Genomic DNA, 27,158 nt, shown 5'->3' on the forward strand with positions numbered 1-27,158 from the left:
AACGGTTAGCCGACCGATATGGCCCTCGGATAAAATTAAGCACTCGGCAAGCACCCGTATGTAGCTACAGATACGCCTGATGCTCATACAAACGTAAAGCCGTTCAACGTGATTTTTAACGATCACCGAAACAACTGTTATGCGAATACCTTGTCTTTCGTGTATTATTGTATGTGTATGCATGTATTACACGCAGGCACCATGGCAGCTCTCTATCACGTTGATGCGGTGAAGATTTTGTTGGGGAAAAGTGTTCAAGGATGCAGCGAGTACTGGGAATAGCTCTGAATTCGGGCAACTGTACTCATAAAACCATCAACAAAAGGTACCGAACGGAAGGACAACTTGTTATAATTTAGCTTTTATCTGGTTAAAATGAGAATATGTTTGGGTTTGTATGTGTGATTTGAGTCAAATATCTTGTATATTTGTATTCAATCGTTCCGTTGAATTGCGTCGTTTCACTTCATTTTTTATCGAAACTGATTACGTTTACAATATTCCGTACACATAATTAGGGAAGAAAAAAAGAGAAAAAACGTAACCCGGGCATATGAGGCGTCATCAATTCCACGGCATGTTAAACATGACAAGAGAAAAATGCGGTAATATTTGGCAGTGTTCAATGATCACAAAATTCTCATGTTTATTTAAAAAAAAAAAAAATATAACTTTGCTTAAAAGCGATATGTAAATCAACATTTGGTTTGCAACGGATAACGAATAGATAGAATTCGTTTGCGCGTTTCACTTATTTTCGTCAAAAACGGAGTGTATAAATAATTTTCGTTGTTTCTTGTGAAAAAGATGATATAGATAAATTCACGGTAGCAATGTGTTAGCCGCTAATGTTGATTGGCTCTACGGACTTTCGGTTTTCTCAAAAAGTTGTCGTGCAGAAATTAGAATTACATGGTCATAGCGCACCGTTAAACGTGTGTTGTTGACAACCGATCCAAATTTATGGTATTTTAAGTAAATCTTTCTGCACATTTTGTATCAATATAAGACAGAGACTCTTTCTTCGAGCAATATGTGTGAGGAAAGCGCTATGAGGAGCAGCACTACTCCACAATTAGACGCAAAATATTAAAAGTTAAAAAAAATATTTAAAACTTAGGAGATTTGCAATTCAGTGCTATGAGAAACAGTCTATGATTTCTCATAATAAACATTTCTAGAAACGAAGACCCCCTAGGTAAAATATGAGATATATTCTATGTTGTGGCCGTTCATTGAATGATTATAATCAAAGCAAAAAAGTTTTTCGTCCCCCACGATATTTCGTTTTGTTATCATTACATTGTTTAATTAAAGCGTTACTCTCTAAAATAGAATCGCAAACATGTAGCATTGATGGCGACTACAACACATTTCACCTTTTTGCTTTAGCCATGAGATGCCTCGACGATATATTCTTGATAATTGTCAATATATTCGAATTCACATTTTTTTCTGTCTGCATTTCGTTGTTTGATTTCATGTTGCGCCCAAATGGATGGTTGAATTCGTTGCATTTATTACGTTTTTCAGCTGCTGTCCGCGTCGTCCCATCTTTCAATTCGTTGTGTGATACCGAATTTAATTTTTGTTTTTGTTAGTCTCGTGACACAAGGAAATCTATATCTAACCACTGAATTTGCTGAAAATGCTCGTAAATCGATGGGCTATTTTTAAAATAAGTTGTAAATTGGCAGTCAGAAAAAGAGAAAACGTGGCCAAATATATCGTCGAATCACTCGGTTGGCATTTAAACGACACACAAATGTTGCAATAAAAGTGAACAAAGTGGCAGAGAGCGAGCGAGCGAGAGAGACAGAGAGAAAGTGTGAGTGAGTGGCGAATAAATAATTCGATGAGAACGACTGTTTTATATTTGAAATGAACTTCGCACCAGCAAAACGCTCGTGTTTGAGCAGTATATATCACATATCAATTTCAGTATGCCAGGAATGTGAACTACATCGAAAAATGTCTGCTATTAGAAGTCAAATTCAGTCAGACATATTCTTTGTTTGGTTCAAAACCGTTTGCGATTGATTTCGAGGCGATGTACTGGCTAGAGAAAAATTGAATGTTTTCAATGCAAAAGGTAAATTTTGGCAAAGAGACGACACGTGAGAATCAAAGATTGGCACAAATATTCATTTTTTTTTTATTTATGTTTCGTTTCAAATAAAAGTGCCATTGTCAGATTGCCATACAGTCAATGCATATGGAAAAAAGTTGTGATAAAAAAATGAACGAAAGTAATTAAAACATATCGTTGAATAAAGTTCAATGGAACGCAAGCACACTTGTAAATTAAGTGGTGTTTGCATCTGCTTTGACTGATCATATTAAAGCCATTTACTTTGACAGTGTCGCATATCTAAAAAAAAAACATTGTTTTTGATGATCCTTGGCGTTGAATGGCTACCGGTTACCTGCCACTTGGATGGATCTCAGGCATCTCTGAAATTTGGCTTCAATTTCTTTTTTGTTCTACAATTAATTAATAAAAATGCAATAAATTCAGCTCATCGTTCAAGCTCGACGCGAATAGAATCGAGAAGACATGTTGTACGTTGTTCTCTTGTTACTACTTATTAGTTCTTGTGTTATTTTTGTGTGTGTGTCTCCTCGTGGTTTTTTTCTTTATTGAAAATATCACTTCAAATCACAGCAATCAGCTGTTGTTGTCATCTTATTTTAGTTATTTTTATAATGAACATTTCTCATTTGTTCATATAGCTACCCCTCAAGCATGTGCGCTCACGCTCGTCATCGTCGCTCATGCTCGCACCTCTCTTTCACATCTTGTTGTGTGACGTTTGCGCACATTCACAACTCGTTGCTCCTATCATTTTGCGCGTTATTTTAAACGACAATAAAATATTAAAATTAACGTTTCGTTGCTTTCTACTTTCGACAGCCTTGGTACATGGTGTATATCTATTTTTTTTAATAACCATTAAAATACACACCAAGAGTTGTGTGAGCAAACGAAATGTAACAACCGAAATAGAAAAAGACAATGAATAAATTGCACGAAGAAATTGAAGGAAAAAAAACGATCCCGAGCCACATCAGTTGCTTGGTTGGTGCTTCTTCTCTGCGCTATTCGATTTTCGATGCGCGTTATGTGATGAACGACAAAAAAAAAACAAGGAACAACAGCTGCCGCGCACTCATTTCTCATGCTATTCGAATTCATGACTTGGTTTGAATTCAGCCAAAAAAATATTTTTTTTTTCTTCAATAAATTCAGGCCAAAGCCATATTGACCTGAAATTCGAGGTATACTCTTATCAACTCATGCACGCTTTTGTGTAGAATTAGCGCAATTGATTTTTTTTTTCGTTTGGCTTTTAAAATGATTTTATTCATAAATTCACAAGAGATCCGGATACACAGTTGTCACAGTATGTAGCGTTTAAAATGTTCGTCCTTTGAAGTTTTGGTTCATATTTCCGTTTGTTTTCTCTCGACAAAATGCTTATTTTCACAATACCCAATTCACATCTATTCTTGCGATTGGTGACAGACGGGACAGTCCATATTACAATTAATTAGTTTTGCAAATAAAACACATTTTCAACTCAAATATTTTTTGTTGTCACTTTATTTCATCCAAACAAAAAATAAAATCGCTAAGAAACTAAAAAAAGTATGTATTCGTATTCCTTTTTTTAACAGAAAAACTATTATACAATAAAAAATTTGTTTATCATTTTTAAACTCTGGGTTTTTTTGTTGCTTTTTTTACAATCCGTAATACGTGTAATAAAATAAAAAGGAAACAAAATTATTCTGATTGTGATTTTAGCTCATATTCTAAACCAAAACAGGAAAAAAAATATATCGAAGCATTTTTACGCAGCAAAAGAAAAATTTGGAAAATCTGTAATATTTTGTCACCAAATTAGAAAGTTAATGGATTTCTCATTTTACTATCTTTTAAATCACATATTCAATCGAAATAGTACGTGCGGCTTCATATATAGAAAGGTGAATATATGGAAAGAGGAACCGGGGGGAGAGAGAGAGAGAGAGAGAAATAACCAAAAAATAAACGTAAAATGAGAGGAGGATGCAAAAAAAATGAAGATCACAAAATAGAGAAAAGAAAGAATGCAATAGAAATGCGAATCAGTGGAGAACGGTTGACCATGGGTTTATTGGCTAGTTTTTATCATAACTCTTTGCAATTTACGCCGAGAACTAAACACAAAAACAACGATGACTGAGATATAGGAGTTTTGCATTTATATATTCTATGGAACGAACATATGTGAACGAAAAAAAGAAGAAATTGGCGGAGATCGGAGCGGTTGACGCTTAAAAGTCAATTTGTCGCTTGAAATTTCATCACTTATATCAATTTTGTAGATTCTTTCTTTTTCTTAATGTCTCTTCTCTCGTTTTTGTATTTTTTATCTCTCTTTCCCCTCTCTCTCTCTTTCTATCGCTCCCTCGATCTCTTTCTGTCTCTTTATAGCGTGATCTTGCTTGCGTTTTTCTGGATTTAATTCAAATTACATATGGCCAGATAGAAAATTGTCCCGATGTTTTTACTTTAATTTTGTTTATTGGTGTTTCGTTGCAAGCAAAATATCAAAGTCCAAATACCGGTTGATAAGTGTGATTGTCATCGTTTAATGCATCCTATAAATCAACATTATCTGTGTGTTTGTAATAAAAATAAATTCATCGAAAATTCTCTTCAAGACAGTTAAATAGTTAAGCGGCTTTTTTTGTTTCTTCATCACCATTGTTTTTTTATCGATTTCAATATATATATATATATCTTTTTTTTTAATTACAAAATATAGTTTTTTTTATGTAAAAGTGTGTGTGTGTTGTGTTTGTGTGAATTTTATTCTCTCGCTCTTGTTTTTATTTTATTCTCTCTGAATTTAGCTAGTACGTAGTAAGATGACTAGCAGTGCGATTGCATCGCATTAGGCAAGCGCGGCTTGTGCTTGATCGGGGATGGAACGTGGTTGAACGACTGAAATGAGAAATAAGAAAATCAATCAACATTGAAATATATTTGTGTGTTGTGTGTGCGCTGAATTCGCTTACAGTGTGGTCGTTCTTCGTTTGCTTCTTTTTGCATCATATCAACTGGAATATTGACAGGTGTAATAATGCTTCGACCGTATGCGGCACGACCAACTTGCAAGATTTGCGAATCATTGATGACTTTGTCATTTTGTGTTTCATCGTCATCGTTTGAGTCGTCTTCAGTCATCTGATTTGGTTTTGATGCGTCACTTTTGTCGTCTTCATTTGATAGATTTTGAGCATCCATTTCTAATAAAATGCATACGAAATCATTAATTCATGGAGAAATTCAAGGAGGGGGCATTCATGGCAAAATTCACATCAAAAATACATACGTTTCGGTTCTTCAGTTTTTGGTTGTTCCTGTTGTTGTGGTTGTTGTTGTTGTTGCTGTTGATTATTTGTGGGCATTTGTTGTGCCATGTTGTTCATTGAGATCTCATCTGAACTGTCATCTTCATCATTTTCTGAGCTATTTGAATCGTTGCTCATATCATCTTGAGATAGTGATCGCAATTCTTGTTCAATGCGCTCTTGGGCCAAACGTTGAATATTCATTAAATCTTCATTAGTCAAGCCGAACGATTCACGCAACAAAGCGGCTTCGCGTGGTGGAAATTGTGATTGACTTTCACGTTCTGGCACCGATTGCAAGCGAATTGCTTGAATTGGACGGATTGCATTTGGACGAGCTTGAAGAACTTCAATTGGGATTTCACGCACTTGAATTTCACGTTGAATTGGAATGCGTTGCAAATGAATACGAATTTCACCTTGGATAATCAACCAAATCAATAAATCAAAATTCGATTTATTCAACGAAATTTCAATCAAATTATACTTACCGTTTATTGGTTGTTGTGGTTGATTGTGTTGTGGTTGCTCTGGGATTGGGAATTGTTGAACCATTGCTGGACGGATCATGATTGGACCAGGTCCAAGTGGTACATGCTACAAGAGATTGCCAACTTAATAAAGACTGTTTGGCAGTTATCCGTTGTCATTTCTTACCTGTTGTTGTTGTTGCTGTTGCTGGGCTTGTTGCTGGGCTTGGTGCTGAGCTTGTTGTTGGGCTTGTTGTTGTTGAAGGGCGACAATTTGACGGATCTAAAAAAAACCGCAGACCAATATTGTTAGAGCATTGACGTAAATAATAAAAATAGATAAAAAGATGATTTTTTTTTTCACTTACAACAAATGGAATTTGTGGTGGCAATTGTTGCATTTGTGGTTGTTGTTGTGGTGGCATCATGTGTTGAGCTGGCATTTGTTGTTGTGGCATATGTGTGAGTGGATATTGTTGTGGCATTGCACCGAATGGAATTGGAAGTCGTTGCATTGGCACGTCACGTGGTTCAGCTGAATCATCATCATCTTCATCTCTGTACGGTACAATTTTTGTAATAATATTTCTCAAGAATATTTAAAGAAATTAAAACGGTTTGAATACGTACTTGATTGCAGAGCCACTTTCGCAGAAGATAGCCATACGTTCACCGGTTACACGTTTCTTTGGTTCACTATTGAAATTGAATCCGAATGGCGTCATTTTTGGTGCATTATCAACTAATTCTTCAGCACGACGACGTTCAATAACACAGTTCATGCGTGATCTATACATTAGAGCAAGATTTATATATATTTTATTCAATTGGAGTAAAATGAAACGCTAAAATATGAAGAAAAAAAATTACTTTTGATTTTGTTGCATAATTGCATTGGCCAAATCGCTGAGGCTTAGTTCCAATGGCATTTTAATTTGGACACGATTCAATTCTTCAGCTTCGTCGCTGTCTGAGAATGAATTATCGGATGACGATGAGTCTGAGTCGCTGTCGCTAGCGGTGGCTTTCGTCTTCAGTTTAACATTTTCCGTGTCTTTTTTGTTATTGTCCAATGATTGCATGTCATTGTCCGATGGTAAGTCACGACCCGATAATAATGCTTCGGCCTTTGGCAATTCCTATGGTAAATCAGAGAGAGAAAACACATATGAAATTTGCAATTATTACCATTTCACTCCCTTTTTTCGCAAACCGAAAGATGTTTTATGTGAAAATTGATTTGTTAGTGATGTGTGAAGCGCACAACAAACAAAAATATGTTAAATTTAACATGATGAATGTGTTGTGCACTGTTCATTGATATCATAAACAGCATCTGGCCATATGCAGATGAACGACGACCGGCGAAAGGTGAATACACAAATTTTATTTATGACACAAACATTTCCTGATTCATTTGTTTGTGAACATTTTATCGCAATAGTAATTTGACATCGTTGACCAGACCTTTTAACATAACCAATGTCTTGACTCCACGAAATTGGTGATAACAAAGTTTTAATTAACAATTAACGCAATATTATAACGTTTGCATGAAAAACACATGAGAGAGCTATGAGTTTACCTCATCGGTATGTGCTGTTCCCACGATTTACTCGAGTTTCATTTCTGCTAACTGTTTCTTTGATTGGCAAAATGAATTTAAAAAAAAAATCAACAACCGGCAAAACCCAGAAAACAACGTGAACAAAATGGTGAAGGGTTTGAATGCGTTTCTGTTTTTGAATAATGGTAAAGTGGATTAAAGAAGAGTGCCGAATCAACTCACTTGCAAAACAATGCCATTCATGACGAAAGGCGGAAACAAAATTCCATGTTTTTATGTAAAGTTATGGCGCTTAGCCAGATAGTAAATCGAATCACAGTTTTATGTGCACACATGCTTGCTTCTAAACCATATTCAATCATTTTTTTCCCTCTTTTTTCTTTGAATCAATTGATTTGATTGAATACAACATTGTAATCATAGTGTTTCTTTTTCTTTTGCTCATTGCAATTTTCTTTCTTTTCTCTCTATCTCTTTCTCTCTCTCTCTCTCTCTCTCTCTCTTTCTTTCTCTTTGCAAAACAGCAGCGATTGATCAAGTACAGTTTATTTCTCTTTCACATAATTGTTTTTTTCTCTTCTTGTCTGATCTACGACCAAACTACAGAATTCGAATGGAATCCTTTCCGACTCAGTGGTTTTTTCCATGGAGCGATAAATTGAAATCAATCAGCGTATCGATAATTATGTCGTCCATTAATCGGATATTTTGAACGTGAAGAGCAAAGACAAAAGGCCATTTGAAAGGTGACTGCAATCGAAACGCCAATAATAGCAACAATAGCACGAGTTCCGTTAGTCACATTAACCACCACAAATTGATTTTATATATGTTGAATAAAATGTGGTGTGCCGTAAATCGATTACAAAATAGTTCGCATTTTTTCTTTCACTGGTCTTTGAATCCGAAAAAAATCCTTCAATTATATTTCTTATGTGTCGATAAAAGGGGAACTCTTTTTTTCGTTCGCTTTCGAGGAATTTCATGGGTATGTGATTTTAATCAAGTGTGTGTAAGCTTTATAAAATGCTTATAAATCAGCGTTAAAAATTTCGGTTTATTTGTGCTACACTCACATTTTGGCACTTTGATTCATATCCAATTCAACGAAACACATTCGCATGATTTCTTAATATTATGTTTTCACTTCCCAAATCGGTTGAAATAAACGCTATTTTTCTTTTTCAACAAAAATAAATTAAATTTTTTGCTATGCGTTGTCTATTTTCCGCTGACGAATTATATTCACATTTTATATTAAAAAAAATATTATTAAGTGGTTGCGTGACGTGATTTTGTGAACATGAATATAAATATGCATTCAAACAATAATATTCTAACCAAAATGAGACCAATAGAGAAGGAGAGATAAAAAAAGAGAATTGATGATTGGCCAGGCATATGTAAGAGGTAATTAACCTTTTACGAAACGTGCACAGCACAGATGAGAGATCCATTGTGTTTGATTCGAATAATGCAGCATCAAATGTTTGGCTATGCCAAAAAAAAAAAAAATATATAAATATGACACAATAAGCGCAACAAACACAATCATTGTGCTGAATAACACGCTCCAAACCAGAGAAAACACACTGTTTTCTAAACAGACAAAATATAAATCCGCTTTTTTCAGATATTCGAATGTGTGTTTTAAGTGAGTGTTTCTCTCTCATTTTTTCGGTATTTTTTTTAATGTTTCGCTCCAGCAATGCATATTTCACAAGAATAACAACGGGCACGGTAAATTAATTGCAGCAAGTTTTTCGGGTTGTTTAGAGATCCGATAACATCAAATTTCGTATGCGGTGAAATATGCAAATTTGAATTGAAATAAACACGAAAGAAACATGCCCGTGACGGCCATTTTCAGTGGCTAATTGCGGTGAATGGCATAGAATTTCAATTGAAACTTTAACACTTGCACTCATGAAAACCACAAAAAGAGATGGCATTGTGTCGTAATAGTAACAAGAATATTTCGTAATGGATCGTCGCGGTCAAGTTGCGACGATTTCGATTTTTGAATGAGTCGCTTTAATGATGATAATCGTCGTGTAGTGATCGCATAATCAGAGAATATCTATGATTTTTCATTTTCTGCAATGTGCACGTCAATTATAATTGAAATCATCAAATTGTAATTTATCAATTGCACATATACGCCCGTTCATTTGCATTGTGTGCAACACACTACATCCAGCACCGACTAAAACTGATTTGAATCTAGTGCTCTCGAATAAATTAATTGATTGTTGATGGCAAACACTGACATACACAAATGTGATTAGAGTGGCGGCATCGGTAATGGCAGCATCAACCGTGTTTTATTTGTTGGGCTGCATAACATAGATGACGTTCCGCGAACGAAATAAATGTGTTTGTGTGTCTGTGATGCGATGCAACGGAAAAAAACTAGCCGCCGCACAAATCCATTCACCCAGTTATTTTATGTGTCGTTTATTTCAATGAACATCTGTTTTTATCTTGTGTATGTTTGCTTTCTCAAAACGAATATCCCAAAATGCATAAACCCGTTGATTTTGCATTGCAATCAGTGATATGTGGTGACGATTTGTGGCAATTCGAATAACAACCACACAACGATTGATATTCAGCTGTTTCAATTACATTAGAAACTGGTTGGCTTGAGTATGTCTCTTTAAATTACATTAAAAACTAGTTTTTATACTACTATTACGCTTTTCTGGCACTCACCAACTGATTCAGTTTTATGTTTACTCACAATTGCACTTATCTCTGGTATCAGCACTGGGAGCATTTGATGACTTTAAACGACTAAAAATAAAATTGACACTCAGGCAATATTCATTCGCCTGTGAAGCGATCGTAACCGATCGGATATTGAATGGATGCGTTTTGTGGCGGCAGAGATCAAGCCTTTCTTTCACACTGATTACCAGCAAATTAATCAAATGCTAGGTCATACGGAGATAATGTCGCCATTCAATGCAATTGATTGGCTTTTTGAGGTTCGACACTGTTTGTCGTTATTGCAAAATGTTGATTGCAACTAGAAATTATGTAATTTCTATTTTAAATTCAACCAATTTAAGGCACAGATCTGAAAAAAAAGCAACAAAACTTTCACGGAATTATCTGGCCATAGATCCGTTGAAATTAGCGCATTCTCTTTTCTCTAGAAGTGAAAATTAGTTGCAATTCAACATCGATTGCGATCGACTTCAAATCGAAAACAAAGACAAATCAAACTTTCTTTTTTTTCTTATTTTTCTGCAATGAGATTAAAAATTGAGCCCGTAATTTATGAGCGAAATACGATTCATCCGTTGAACTTGACTCAAATTGGCTATTCGAACGAAACGACCAATTGCATGGATTGGCATTTGTTATTGAATCATTGATATAAACGATAGATGTGTGTGTGTGTTTAATAATATTACACAGAGTGGCACGTACGTGGTGATCTCTTCAAAATGATCTTTTAAATCATTTTGTGAAATTTGTTGAAAATGATTGAGCCGAAATGAAAAAGAAATCATCAAAATGCAAAATTGATGCTGTCGCTTTCATTTTTTTTCGCGTTTCTCTTCCACTAGTTGTTTGTTCGTTTCAAATTTCCAACGGATTTGTGTTGATATTTTCGTTAAATTCCATTTGGTGAACCAAAAAAGAAGAGAAACGGTGGCGACATGTGCCAAAACGAAATAAACCGAAGGAATGATATTTAGATAATAATAATAATTCTATTTGCATTTATACTCTGCTGAACTGTACTAAAAATAAAATGGAGAAACAGCAACAACGCAACAGAAAAAAAAACACGACGTTCGGTCATAAAAGTGGCCGTTGTTTGTTGTTAATGATGGTGTTTGTGTCAGGCAACAATGAAAAAAAAATCCAACAACATATTGGCAAATGTATTTCGCTATGCTATGGGAACAATGTGTTATTTTGTCGATATATTTGAAGCGTGCTCACAACTCGTTCGCGCACACATTTTAAGCAACCATGAAAGAAAAAAAAAGATCATAATTAGAGAAGTAAACCACTACTATGTATCCCGTTCACTTTTAAACGTGCCAAATGTTGTTGTTTTGATTTATTCATTGGATAGTTGTTGCCGCTTTTCTTTTTATTTTTTATTGTTTTATTATTATTATTTATGGAAATTTGTCATACAGAACAATAAAATTATATAGCCATGAAGAGGGTAAAAAAACTGTTTGGCATAAACGATGGTTAGAAATATACAAGTTAGAAACAAATCGGCTACCAATTAAATGGCTGTGCACGTCGCACATCATAGAAATAAAAATGAAAAACAAATCATCGGAAAAATTATTGCCAAATGTTATAAAAATGATGGGATTAGTATGCGTGTGTGCGCACGTGGTGACTATGGTCAAATCCAATTAATAGCTGTGGGAATATAAACATTTTTTTATAACATCATATACATTCCATTGTGAGTGTGTATGTGCAGTGTGCACGCAAACAATGCATGCCACCGTTTTGCTTGTCATGTGCCAACTATGGATTATCAACTATTGACTGATTAATTGACGGCAATTTCGAAAAAAAATATGAAACTCATTGCAACTACACACTGATAACGAACTGCAGTTGACCAATTGATGACCGACAAGAGAATAGAAAAAAAAAACAATATATGAACTACATCCGCCACTTAAATGGCATTACAAACCACGTTTCGTTGGTTTAAATTAACCCAAAAAGAAAGAAAAGTCATTTGAGCTTGTTGTGGAATTGATGAATCCACATTTTCTTGCTCGATTTCGAGCTTTGCTTTGAACATTTTCCGATCACCTAAAACTTTTAGATCACCGAAAATTTGGATTTAGGTAAAATAAACAAAACGGAAGGACATTTCAGTTAATTATACATGGGTATGCCAAGTGCAAGAGAAAAGGTGACCACATCAATAATAATATATTTTGTTGAAAAAGTTTGCCGTTTTGTACTTGTTCGTTATTGGTTTCGAAAAAGAGAAAAAAATGGAGCGAAGAAAGAGAAAGAAAGAGGAGAATGAGTGAGTGTCAAAATGAGCTTACAGTTTGAATACCGAAATGCCAACGATCACGAAAAAATTCTAATTATAATATTTTGAAATTTATGCGAAACGAGAAGCGAAGACTACGCATCGAATAGGAAGAAAAAAAGTCCAATTTTCAATTGATTCTCGTCTGTACATCGTTGTGTCGTATATGTACGTTGACGAAATTGATTGCCGTACACCACAACGAGGTTTATGCCACAGAACAAATGGCTTGAAGTCTATTTTCAGTATCATATTATTGAAATATTCGCATCGTTTTTCGCACAAATGATCGTTTTTTTTTCTCTTCTCTCTATACAACATAAAATTCAAGTGCTGGATACTTATTTCAAAATGTTTTACGATGCAAGCGATTATTGCAAATAAATTTGATGCAGTCATTGTTCACATACGCAGACATGGCCATTGCACATCTGTTCACATAATAAGCACCGAAGAATATACTTTCAATTGTCAATGAAAATACGGTCTCTTTCGCATTTTATTTCATCTCACTCAGTTGTCGTTGCGAAGGACCATATTTTGTAAGGCGCAATCGATCATCTTTTACACAAGTACTTAGCTCGTCTTTCGTTGGTTTTGAGAATTTTCGCTTTTTGCCGTCGAAACAAAAAACTATATTCATCTAGCTGTACAATAAATATTCTCATCACATCATACCATATAACTGTGGCTTGAGCACAAACGGAATGAATAATGACGCACCACAACTCATAATAATTTAATCTTTTTTTTTTTCGTCGTGTATTTTTAACAACAATATTTGTTTATTTTTTTGTTCGCTCATTTATTGGTGCCTTGCGACGATGCGAAGAAGATAATGTGCGCGATTAACGGCAGACAGAGAGGGAGAAGAAAAAGTGCAACCGATGAAAGAACATGCAATTATGCAATTGCTTCTAAATTTGGCCGTGCAATTGATTATAAACGAACACTTGTCGGCATCGCGATGTTGAAGTCATGTTTTTTTCCTTTGCGCAAGCTCTTTCTCTCGCTCTTTCTCTTTTGAAACACACACTCCATTCCTTCTTCTCGGCATTTCGAGTGCAGCATTAAATATTCAAATGCTCACGAAGTAGGTCACAACAATCGAAAGCTCATACAAAAACCGTGCGAAAAATCATTTTATCGCTGCGTTCATCTATCGAATTCGTGTAATTTCTTGTTTTAGATTTCATTTTTTTTCTCTATTTATTTGAAGGTGTTAATCAATGAAAAGAGAGCGAGAGGAGGGAGGGTACATAGCGAAAAAAACGAGATCATTGAAACTAAATGAAGTGAAATTGCCGATCAGAAATGTTCAATGTTGATTGTTTGGGACAAAATAGCAAACGATTTTGGAACTGTGAATCTTTCATTTGTTTGCGTGTGGTTTCTTTTTTGGCTGTTATTTTGTTTTCTCCTCCTTTTTTTGTAATCGGAAGAAATCGATCTCAATTTTATTATACTATTCTCAAGAATTCACTTGAAATAATCCCTTCGAATAAAGTGACGTATTGTCGGTGCGCAATCACAATTTACCTGCAGCTCTCTAAATGTCAAACACAATTGAAGAGAATATGAAGAAAGAATTTGAAAAATAAAAAAGTAAATGTTTCTTAAATAAATGGCACTCACATACACATTTCAATATAAGAATCGACGCGATTGCATCGCGCTTCAAATTGTATCAAACAAATTGAAATTGCTGAATACGAATTGAAAAACATCGGCCAAGATGAAACGAAAAAACAACAACAATTTTTTTATATTACTGCAAAGAAAGACGCTCGCTCACACAATCTCCCGACATTAACATTTACGATCGATGAGCGATCACATTAATTTCAATCAATCTTTCAATTGTGAATGTGATTACGGTACTAAAAAAATAAAAATCGTCGAATAAACGTACAAACGAACAAAATTAAATACTAACATGTATGTTGCTTAAAAGATGAGAAGAAATCAACGCTCAATAGTATACCTACAACAGTCGATATGGGGGCCCCCGATCTTGCTCGATGCAAAATACAAATTCATAAGATCAGACAGTCTGACAGCTCGAAAGAGCAGAATGTTCGAATAAATTACAGTTTATTTTGCCTGCTTGTTTCTTCGCTCTCTCTCTCTCTTTTTTTGGTTTGAGAAAAAAAATTGCGCAAAAATTTCAACGTGCACAATTGGTTACAATGACATCTACCATATGATTTCCTACAGTTTAAAAGCTCTTTTTCCTCTAAAACTCTCTCTCTTTCTCTCTCTTCCTATATCTTTCTATCGGGCTGTTATGCTGCTAGCGACGAAACCGCAACACGACAACCAATCACAGCAAATGCGATAGAAATAAAAAAAAATAAACAAGTAAGGAGAATCAACTGTGGCAAAGATTTATTTTTATGGTGCGCTACTATTTTCTTTATAGTTGTGTTAGCGAAAATATCAACGAGAAATAATTTGACAAAAAAAAAACAAAGACTGTAGTAACACATTATAATGATGAGAGTGAATCGAGAAAAAGCAAAATATGCACACTGAACTATTGAAGTGGTAAAATTGACAATTTTCTACCCATCACTTACAATAACTTATATAGTTAAATGATGATTGAAACTTTGTTGTTTTACAACCGTAATAACAAAAAGATTAATGATGTAAATGTTGCCAATGATATTGAACAAAACATATTCACTTCATGTTTGACGTTGTCGAATGATCAAAAACATCGATTTCACATGCATTTTTATTGCTGTGCATTCAATGATGAGTGCAATTATCTTTCGCTCTCTCACTCTCTCTCTCTCTCCTACTCTCTTTGCCTTTTTCTTTGCACTCTACAAGAGCAATTCTCTCGCACTCATCCAGTTATGTGCTGGTTCTTTATCAGTGCGATCAAATGAATGAATGTGAATTTTTTTTTTTAGTAAACTTGATCAACCAACTCAAGTAATTTCTTTTTAACTAGGTCGAAGCTCGGGCTGCACGAGAAACGTATGTGAGAAGAAAACGGATAAAACTGAACATTTTAAATTGAATCATGATTATGAGCTTCACGAGGACCAACTTTAGGTTAATTAAATTTTTTCCAAGACAAGTACGTTTTATCGTTAAAAATGTTCTAAAAAGCCGGGGATTAATGTGAAGTAGCAAGGTTTTTTTTTGTATCCGAATTGATTTGACAAATCATCATTGTTATTCCGTCAACGTTGATTATTATCGAAACGATCGTAAATTTGTAATACCGATTTCACTTCAAAAGTAATAACAATCATTGATATGCCCGGAAATGTTCTTTCATTGCTTGGAGTCGATGATTTGAACAATAAAACGTCACTTTAAAAAAAGTGCAATTTTCATACATAGATTGACTGTGAAATTGATGTGAGGGGCATGCATTAATAACCCGCTTAAAGTGCAATTATTTTTAGATTGTGAATGTGATTTATTAATTGCTCATCATACCGGTTGAGTCGCATGGACGCTAAATGATTTTGATAATATTCGATTCAATTAAATGTTTGACAGTGGAAAAATGAACAATTCAAAATTTATGAATGCTTTTCTCGAATCAAAAAAAAGCATATAGATTTATCAAGCGAATGGGCAATTATTAAATATAATTGAAATTCAGCAAAGCTAGTGAAAAAGTACATGTAAGAAAAAGCATATTATGAACTATGAAAGCGAAAAATGGCATGGCAAAAGCACTTTCTCTGCTTTTATTTAGCTTTACCGAAAACTTGAAACAAAAAAAAAACAACAGCTATTTGAAATTATTTGCCGTAATAAAAGAAACACGAAAGACGAAAAAATTATTTTTCGCGCACAGGGTCAATGCATAGAGCAATGTGCAATTAAAAAAATATTAATAATTTCGACTATTCGTGATATTTTTTGTTTTGTTCAGTTCGAGCATAATGTCATACTTGTTTTTTTGAGCGAAAGAGAAACAAAAAGTTCAATTCATTTCTCAAGATTTGAATGGAGCGGCAAAAGAGAGCGAGAGTAAAAGAATCAATGATAAAAAAACCATTTCGCTTTTTGTCACTTACATCCATAACAGTTTTTTTTTGGTTTGTTTCATTTCACTCTCTTCAAAATCTTAAGTTGTTTGCCAAAAAAGTGCACAAGTTGAAATGGCGCTTTTCATCATTTTAAATGCGGCAAATTTTTACACCGTGATCGTGAGACATCTTTCAATCTATATCAATTGTGCATAAAGTATAATTACTGATGAAAAAAAAAACAAACAAATCTCATCATTGATGAGATGATTTGTACATTTTTTTGGGATGGCGCACCCATCACCCCGATGCAAGTCTCAATCTTGACTTCGCTTCCACGTACACAGAAGAAAAGCGAGCAATTCCATTATTTGATTTGTATAGTGTGTGTGCGTGCACGATTTTTTGTTTGTTTGTTTGTTTATTTGATTCTCCGGTGTATGTGCGATGACTTTCTCGCCAATGTTAACAAGCAATTTCGTTAAATATAATTTATTTTCACTGCGGTGTGTTCGAAAATTATTCACCACATTTTAATGGTTATTGTTATGTATATTAATGGAAATCAGACATTTGGAATTGCCATTGTATGCCATCACACTGATGATGTGACTTTTTACACTTTGTTATGTGCACAATGTTTAGCTCAATTGTTTTTGTTCTGTTGGTTGATTTATTTTTCGGTTCGTATGTGTCTGTGGATCCAACATGAATTTCGATGTAATGCATTTATATCAGCAATTACATATTTTGATGTGTATAAATCTCAAATGTCGCAGCACAACGAATCATAATGAAAAAATCTTGACACACAATTTAAACCATTTGATTTTTATGTTTGTTTGTTGTTTTTTTTCGGTTCTCTATCCCACCCGAAATCAATTAAACATTTCATCCGAATGAAAGTAATTAAAATTGATGATTGCATATTTCTTCACATTAATGTGTTGCAATTTGAGCGAGTGTAAAATTTGCAATAAAATTGCTTTGAAATGCTCATATATTAAAGCTCATCGCTTTTTTTTTTTATTTAAACGGTTGTTTTTTCTCATTCATCGACATTCTTACGTCCTATCAATATTATCGGCCGTGATCGTCCCTATGTTTTCCATCGGAGTTTCATAACATTTTCGAATTATAGCCGTTGGTAAATGTGTGGGAAGGTTTTGTAGTAATGCGAAAATTGCATAATATCAGATAATTTCAGAGGTTCGCCGGTCGAGTCCAAAGAAATTGTCTTCCTAGTTTCAATTTCATTTTTATTTCCACCGCTCAGCTACAGAGCACACTCAATTATTGTCCATTAGTCGTTGGCATTTATGTTTCATCATCATTCAATCGAAAGCCAACCATATTTTTGCTCCAATTAAGCGTGAACTAGCTCATTGTAATGAATTCAAATGAATTCAGTGTATGTACGCGGTCTGGCGCAACCACAAAATACAACAAACCAAACAAAACGATTAAAGTAAACAAACGGAACTGTTTTGCGTCTGCGTCTCGATGAGGTGTGATGGCTGTGGCGGTAAATTTGCGCCTCGTCATGTTTTTAATAATAATCATCGATAATTGGTGAATCATTGCATTAGATGATAGTTACGTTAATATTATTCGATGGGCGATTTGCAAGCTTTATGTGACGACGTCTTTATTATTTGATCAGTCATAAATGTCGACGACGGCAGCAACAACAGATTGTGTGAAATTGACTATGCACACATGATGTGTCTACGTCATGGGAAAATTGTGTGTGTTTTTTTTTATCGCTTCTTTTGAAATGTAATGTGAATTTGTGGAAAGTCCATTTCACACATAGCTCACTCAGTACTCAAAATGTGATCATTAAAAAAAATGTTTTATTTTTGACTGCATAAAGAAAACGCACACATTTCGCCGCTTAATAAATAATCAAAAATCGAAGTCGTATGATCTTTTTAGAATTGCACACTTTTATGTAAGGTCGGCGTCCGAAGCCGGACAGCCAATCTATTAAAATCAAAAGTGATTTCTGTTGGCATCGATCTACATCAATCAAAGAAGTAGAAAAAAAGAAGAAAAACAAATGTTGTTTATAGCACAAAATGCATTAACCAGCCAATATGACATAATTGTGCCGGCGAAAAAGAGGCATTTTATGTCATAACACCTAAATATACTAAAAGAAAACATAAACAAACGAATATCCAAAGTTTAATTAGCAATTATTGACATGGTTTTTGTTCAATGGAAATTTACTTGCAATTTGAATGCTGTATATCAAACAAAAACGTTCGAAACGTTGAAAATTGGAATTGTTTGTGCTCAAATTCGATTTTGAAATTAATCAAAATATATATATATATATATTCCATATATGAATTTGCAGCCGTTTCATTTTACATACATATTATGATTTATTTGACCGATTTTTATGTACGCACAATGAGCGTCCACTTTCACTCAATGTTTCTATTTCTCTATCTATCTCTTTCGTGTTTTGTGCCATACGTGTGTTGTTGGAACGTTCGCCTTTTTTTTTTGTTTACGTTGATCAACGTTAATTATTTCGCTCAATTGCATACAAAAAAAAAATTGTGGTCAAACAAAATGCGTTGGTTCCCTTTTTCCCCTTCAGCCAACTGATTTGAATATCAATGTCTATAAATTGAGCAGAGAAAGTGTTGGAACGAAAAATTGTAGTTTCAATGAAGTCAATGGATAAAAAAATAAATGCCTTGAAATAACGCAAATCACGACAATGAAACCGATTCCCAATCGAAATGCGTCTCTTTCATTCGCTCCACTCGTTAGTCTGTCTAGCTACATTTTTTTTCTTCACCATTTTGCAAATAGAAATTTATTTCATTGTAGATAAAAATGCAGTCTCAATTGTATTTAAACAATAACACAGCAGAGAGCAACAAAATACGGCACACAAAACTAACAACATCGTTGAAGGTAACAAAAACCTGTTCAATTTTTATAGCTCTTTTGTTTCGTAAACGATACGAATGCATATTATAATAACAACAACAACCGAATGAATAACACAAACACAAAAAATAAAACACTTTCAATTTCAATGAACTGCGCGAGTCGTTCTATTCTAATTTCAATTATCAAATATTCTGTTCAATGCTATCTTTTGCGTATTTGTGAGAAATAACAACAAAGAGATTCACCCTTGTGCGTGACACAGACGGGTGAGAGGGGGAACATGAGTGCGAAGATTGAATTGATAATGTGGTATTTGCTTTGTTTTCACTTACCTGTAATGTTTCCAACATGAGCTCCTTTTCCAAGATCGAATCCAATGTTTGCATTTGATCGCATGATGCACGCGCTTGTAAATATGATGATGCTAAAATAAATGCACCCAAAATCAATGACGACGCAATTACGGTTACGGCAATAATTTTTGCAATTCGCACTGAACTGGTTTCCCGTCTGTACGCCTGGTCAGACATACCACATAAAGGAGAAGGAAGAAAAAAAGAAAAAAAAAACATTATTAAATACAATACATTCAATGGATTGATTTGATCAATCTCTTCCTAAAGTTAAGTTAAATCAAGCAATATTTTGGATTATTCTTTTTTTATTTTAGTTAATTTTGTTTTTGTGATTGGTTGGTCTTTTGATCGTTTTATTTTTTACTTATACGGTACTTTCGCACGTCAAAAGTATGTGCATGTCGTTTTTTTTGTTGTTGATGACGCTGCTGCTGGTAACAGCTTAAAAATAGCAAGCTGTCACATAACAATAGCATTAATAAGACACGACTACATGAATATCATTATTATACATACGTTTAAAGTGTTAATTTATTTATATGCTCGATACAGCGATATAACTTTTACAATGGTTTGTTCATAATTTTGTTGTTTTTTCTTTCTTTATCTCTCTCATTGGTTGTATCATTTTTTCCATCTTTGTCAATTGCATTGACTCGAATAATGTATTCAAGTGTATATTTCATTCGTTGGATTGAAATGAAGCCATAAAACAGGTTTCCAAAGAACAGACATAAAATGCCACACAAAAAAAAGCACAATGGTACACAACCAAAATGTAATTGGAGAGTTGAGCTTAAAATTGACAATGAAACGAAAATAAATCCATATCTGTTTGATGAAATGGATAAATGTTGAGCAAAGCAATTGATGTCACTCCACCGATATATTCGCTTCGTTCATGTTTCTATTGTGCTTATTATCCACTTTTCTAGGTGATAATAAGCAAACCGGTCTTCAAGTGAAGAAGCTGTAATAAATGTTACGCGCAATCGTCGATTATGTAACCGTTGCGGACAGACGTCCGAAAATTGTCTTCAACCAAAACCAACGGAAAACATTGATCATCATCATCTCACAGCACCAATTATCCCGATTATGTTGCAATAGATCGATTTTGTGCCTGGTTTGTGATCGAATCATAGTTAATCCGCAAAATAATTGGCCAAAATGATTTAATAGATGATGGGCAAGCGCACAAATTGGAAAATGTTGTAATTTTTAATGGTTGAAACCTGGGAAAATCGGATTCATTTCAAATACTTGTTAAATTGAAATGATGGGCGTGATTGATCATTTTAATGCCACGGTGTTGTTGTTTTTTTGGAAAGCTTCAAAATCAATCATAAATTGTTTTTTGAAACAATTTGCTCTTCCCCTACCTCCAATTAAATCCATTTTGTAAATTCTCATTGATGAACGATTGCGCTGAACTCAACAAGTCACACACTTTGAGCGAAGAAAACAAACTTTTATGCGAAAAACAACAAACACATTTGAAATTGGTTTAAAACAAACTAGTGAAACAAAAATAACATTCAGAGGAGAGAAAAACAATGCCAGAGCTCATAGTGTAAGCTCAATGATAAATTGAACACACACACACAAAGTTACAAACATCAAAGTGTCGATGGCCTTGAACAAAATGCACATAGCGAAGAGCAAAGAAGTGAAGAGAAGAAAAAAAAAACAATCGTACACAGCATGAAAATTGACGAAAAGTCACTTTGTGCTCATGAACATATAATGGCGTCAAAACAATAAATAAAACTCATGTTTGACTTTTAACTAACATTAACAATTAAACTAACAACTTGAAAACGAAGAATAGACGCAAACACCGAAAAATCATTTGCTGGTTCACATTGTAAATTTGCAAATCTAGCGTCTTTTTTTATATGGAACGGTAAGAGCAGAGGCCGCAACAGATTTGAATGGTTGTCTGGTGTTTTTTTTTTATTTTGTTATAATTTTGCGGCCTTTTTTGAAGAATTGGCGCTTTAAGATATTCAGTCATGTATTCAGGTGTTTCGGCATTTTTCCATCGATATGGGTAGTTTAACTGTACAAGCGTGCATATATTTTTTTTTTCTTCAAACGCATGAGTGGAAAGCGGTGGAAAGTAGATTAATTGCGTATCAACACCAATTGACACAATTTATCATTTCACAAGGCCATTCTGATTAGTTTCCATTAATGCTTTACAATAATTTTTATCATTGAACCTAGCGCTTTTTTTCAGTTCCAAATCACTGGAAAATGCCAATCATTTTTTTTTCTCTCTCTCTCCCTCGCAATTCGAATTGATATTTGCGATTGACAGAAATCCGATTTATATTTACGTTTCACATTGAATGAGAGAATTATTTTAATCATCCTGTGCACATGCCAAGAACCCTCTCAAAGATAATTAATCTACGTAATTAGACGTTTCTTCTTTTTCTGTTGTTCCGAAGCCGGATCGCAATTTTGTTGATAAAAAAAAGATCGCCGGGTGGGATGCTTTGATTTCAAAATCGTACACCATAACAATAATTATAGTTTTGTTGTTCTAGAAATTAATAATAAAATAGAAACAAGTGTGCAGCAATCAAAGCTAACCTCAATCAATGTCAAGTTTTTTTTAAGTATCATCTACTTCTCGATTGCGATCATTTCGCAAACAGAATCGTTACTTTAAATCAACAGTTGAACACATTTCGAAATTGACCAGAAAAAAACAACACATACTCGTTCATCGATATACACATCAATCAACTGACATGTTTGTATCAATTTTTTTTCCTGCAAGCAGTTACTTGTTTTTATGGGAAACTCCATATCAGATGAAGAAATGTTGAAATTTATTACAACAAAAAAGCACTTTACAAAAAAAAATCACTTTAAATTAAAGTTCAAAATATTAAAAACCGATTTCAATGTTGATAGCTTAATTGATAATGCTCAACCCTCAATGATAGTCAATAAAAAAGAGACACCGCAAGCTCATAAATGCTTCACGAAATTCAAAAACAAAGTAATTAGCACTAATTAACATATACTTCACAAGATTCGTACTTGTCCCGACCACAACACAATTAATGAATGGTAATGATGCGCTGGATACATATAATTTGCGATAAATATCCGAAGAAAAAACAAACATACAACAGTATTTTCGACGCTTTTTATGTAAAAAAATAAACCACACACATCTTTAAACGACACGAAATTTCCTTGTTTCTTATTTTGTCGCCTTACAATTGCCTGATTAAATCATGGCGTCCGATGTCAATTTTGCCACGCTATTGTTTAATTTTATTATTATCGTGTGGAGAGAAGGAAAAAAAGTGGTAAATTTCATTATGCGAAATTTGTAAATGCACGATTGGCATTGAAATAAATGGAATACATTAATCTCATTCGCATTCAAAAATCGTTTTAATTTTAAAGTGTCCGACACTTCTAAATGGTTGATTTTTACAATAAAAATGTGATGGCGTTAGATTTCAGTGAGCTGACATTTAATAATTTGATTATTTAGCCGAACCATTATTTAATCCAAAATGCCAAGATTTACAACAATAATCCGAAGAACATCCGATTTCATTTCGTTCCGCATTTGAATAATGAACATTTTTCCGTTCAATGTTAATGTTAACAAACGTAATCCGATTCGTATACGAGCGCATCGCATCATGTCACACCGATGAGACAATACAATCTGGTATGAAGGCGCATGTTTTTCGATTTGCACAAGCACGCAAAATGCGTTGCATTAACAAAATGGAAGACGAAGAAAACCAACATGAAAAATCCCGGAAATTCATCGTGCCGCATATAATGCATAAAGAGAAATGATTTCAATCAATTACCGAAACGCATCGTTTAATTCTCACTGCGAGAAAAAAAAATCTTTTGATAGTTTTCTTTTTTTCATCTCTATCGTTTGTTTGTTTTTTTTTTTTTTTTGTTTCTCTGCAAAATAAAACATGTTCTGCTTTCTGTGGCGATGCAAACATGAACCAAAAAAAAAAATTCGCACAATTGTAGCGAAGCTTGTCATTGTTTGGATTCATCAGCAACATCGTCATCATCATCATCGCCGTAATCCAAACATCAAGCAGCAACACCATGGCCAAATTCATTGCGCTTGTTTGGTGTGTGTGTGTGTGTGCACGCGAGCGCGCTTGCGAATGAACTTTTGGAGCCGAGAGCACAGCGCAATCAAAATAAACAATAGACATTTAAGGCCCCATATTATGACATGACACAGTAAAGAACGAATATCTATATTGAATACATTAACACGGCTAAAGCATAAGCACGTCATGATTATGGAGCGAATACATTAACTATTAGAAAGTTTTTTGCGCATCATTTAATGTAGTTGCTCTTTTCTCGCGGTCGCAATTGCTGTGTGTGTGTGCGATGCTGTTGATTCATTTTACTTGCCATTGCGTTGCTATGATCTCTCTCTCTCTTCCTCTGTCTCTGTCTCGATTACGCTTGATCACAGTAAAGTAAAATAAAGTCATGGTTGAATCTACACAAAAACATTATAAGTGAACCGTGTGAGTTGAAAATTTCGATGTTTTGTGAACCTCGATTTTTTTTGTGTGCTTTTTTTTCTTCTAAAATGTTACACCGATTAATTTCATCAACGAAACATTCCAAACAAGAAACTTCAGCCGGGGTGAGGCATTTGATCAATCTTCTATAAAAGTCGCGATGGCAAAGACACATAATAAAGAATTCATCGGATCATTACGTTGTTGGGCAATCAGTCGAAATTACGTATATGAAATACCGATCAGGGTGCCATACCACTTATGAATATGTATGCGATTCTTTCATATTAGTTGATATCACGACAATCTATGATGCTGAAAATGTCTGAAACCAAAAAGATTATTATCCAAAAAGCTGTAATCTCCGCGTGTTTTTTTTTTCCTTCGATAAATTTTACCGAAGAAACATGATCGCCAGATGGATGAAATGCTAACACAAAGCGATCGTTAATCGTATACAGCCGCCAGGCAGTGAGGTAAAATTGTGCGAAATGTCTCGCGAGTGCGTGTTCTTGGTCAAAAAAAAAATTAACGAAGCCAATGCAAATTACAAACGGCAAAATAATTGAAATAATAAATTCACAATTTGAATGCGCATAAAATTTCAATCTCATGTGTCGATCATGTAACCTCCAGCTAAAAAAATGATTGAAACACTCTTTATTCAACATAACAAATCTGATTTGTTTTTTTTTTCCTTTTCAAAAGAATGAACTGTGCAATTTGCGCAATAAAACACTTCTTTTTGTTTGTCAACATGTTTGGTGCTGAGATTCGTATCGATATCGATCGATTTAATTATTGAATTTCACCAAAATGCGCTTTTTTTAGGAATTTGATTAAGCGAAAGAAATATTTGGGGCTGTTGAACGAAACTTTGAAGCCATAATCAAGCTTTAATTAGTTTGGCGTTGTCCATTTTTCAACAACAATCAACGCAAAACACGACTCAATGAAATATTGGGAAAAGCGAATGATCTTCACGGATGATGGTTAACAAACCATTAAATCATTTCGAATTTTATGCATCAAAAATCGGTTATCTATTTTTCAACAATCTTTTTGTCTGGCTGCCTGATTTTTGAGCCGAAGCTAAGCACTTTTTAAATTTTCATTGTCCATTATTTTCGCAACCAAAAAAAAGAAACAATTTGTCCAGAAGATCAATCAGCTTGAAAATCAGCGGTTTCGGCAGTAGTCGGCAAAATTATATTTAATTGCGCAGTCATTTGGACTGTCCTGCGATTAGTATTATCTAGGGGATAACCGTGAATTGCAGATCGAATAATTTATAATAATAAACGCTATTTCTCTCTAGTTTTCACTAATTCTGCTAGTATTTCTACTAGTTTGTTCTAATACTGCTATTTTTTGCTAATTTCTCTAGTACGTCAAAAATATTGCATACGTCAGATTGACAGCATGATCGAATAACTGAAATGTGTTTACGTAAATGTTTCAAGTTGACACTTTCAACGTGTATATTTGAAGCAGGCACTAGCGTATACGTTTTCAGTAAGAAATCTGTCATCAAATCTACATTTCCGATTGCAATTCGTAAATTGTAGTTAATACAGATGAAACGTGCTTGGTTACGTGCCATTGAATATATTTTTATTTAAAAATGAGAAAAAGCGTATTTAACTACATATTTTGATACATTTTAGTTCAGTACTATTCAATTCGTTTGTTTTGTGAATTTTATTTTAATTAATTATTTCAATATATTCAAGAATAAATGCTTACTAAAGTATATACGTGTACAGTGCTAATTCTGCTATTTATTGCTAATTTTGCTATTTTCTTCATGTAAATTTCCCTATTTTTTGCTAATGTGCTAATTCTAATTCGCATGGATATCCCCTAGAGTATTATCGTTTTGAAACTATCGATTTCATTTTTAATTGTAGTCAGACTCGCTTTGAGATTTTTTAATTCTATTTCGAGTTAACAGAAGCGTATGGTTGAATGTCACTTTTGGAATATTTTTTTGGGTTCCAAGCTTTCTCACAGGAACCGATAAAAATCAAATATTCACATTTTTGCAAGCGTAATCAAGCACCTTTTTTATTTTATCAAAATACAACTTTGAGGGGTGAAGTAACCTCTTTATTGTTTCAGTGCGTTTGTTTTCGTATTCAAAATATTTGTTTTATTAAAAAAAAAAAGGTTTCATGCCAACATCAAAACAATTTGCTGATTGCTAAAACGAAAACAGTTGGATTTGTCCATTTCATGCCAATATGGTCACAGTTCAAATTCGGTGAATTTTTCAAATTGAATAGATTTGTCGCCTGAATCGCTAATTCATGTACATTGTGTGTGTCCATAATATGAAAACATTCGCGTGTGCAACTTTCTTCTCATTGATACACAATACAAAGAAACAAAACTAACGTTGAAAAATGATTTTTGTTTCATTTGAAAACTAATTGTAAACACACTTCATCAAATGCGTACATGGCGATCGATTGTTGTTTTACACATTAATCACTGTTTATATATATATATCTTTTGCGGCAACGGGGAAAACGTGTAGATTAGATTAAAAAAAAACTAATTAATGGATTTCATTGGTGCAGACTTGTTTTGGGGCTTGTTTTGTTTTTCTTTCTACTTTGTTTCATTTTTTTCTCTTTTCACGTAATTTCAATTCAATTCAGCATTATGCCAAACGTGTTTTAACATTTGTTTTTTCCATTGACGAGATTTGCATTTGGTTGGATATTTTTTTCCGGTCGCATATTGATGTTTGGTCCAATGTTGCCGAAAATATAGTTACAACTGTAATTGCACTCAATTCAAATGTTATATTTTCGCAAGCGCACGATTGATTCATCGATCGTTTTTTCTT

General features: G+C 34.0%; 1 protein-coding gene across 3 annotated transcripts in view; it reads right to left on the reverse strand.

Annotated features, from left to right (window-relative positions):
• Positions 1-4,841: 4,841 nt before the first annotated feature.
• Positions 4,842-27,158, reverse strand: part of LOC116349557 (bromodomain-containing protein DDB_G0280777) — a 38,112-nt gene continuing 15,795 nt past the window's right edge. For all 3 annotated transcript variants that reach the window (XM_031781046.1, XM_031781047.1, XM_031781045.1), the window contains exons 3-11: positions 19,731-19,916; positions 6,744-7,012; positions 6,504-6,662; positions 6,242-6,431; positions 6,061-6,156; positions 5,895-6,000; positions 5,385-5,822; positions 5,068-5,298; positions 4,842-4,993 (exon numbers count right to left, since the gene is read on the reverse strand). In XM_031781046.1, the coding sequence (XP_031636906.1) occupies positions 4,944-4,993; positions 5,068-5,298; positions 5,385-5,822; positions 5,895-6,000; positions 6,061-6,156; positions 6,242-6,431; positions 6,504-6,662; positions 6,744-7,012; positions 19,731-19,916 (1,725 nt within the window). In that variant the 3' untranslated portion in view covers positions 4,842-4,943. The remainder of the gene's footprint in view (positions 4,994-5,067; positions 5,299-5,384; positions 5,823-5,894; positions 6,001-6,060; positions 6,157-6,241; positions 6,432-6,503; positions 6,663-6,743; positions 7,013-19,730; positions 19,917-27,158) is intronic.

Source organism: Contarinia nasturtii, unplaced genomic scaffold, assembly GCF_009176525.2.
Source record: "Contarinia nasturtii isolate CC-2019 unplaced genomic scaffold, AAFC_CNas_1.1 Cnas_scaffold_2934, whole genome shotgun sequence".
Classification (NCBI taxonomy): domain Eukaryota; kingdom Metazoa; phylum Arthropoda; class Insecta; order Diptera; family Cecidomyiidae; genus Contarinia; species Contarinia nasturtii.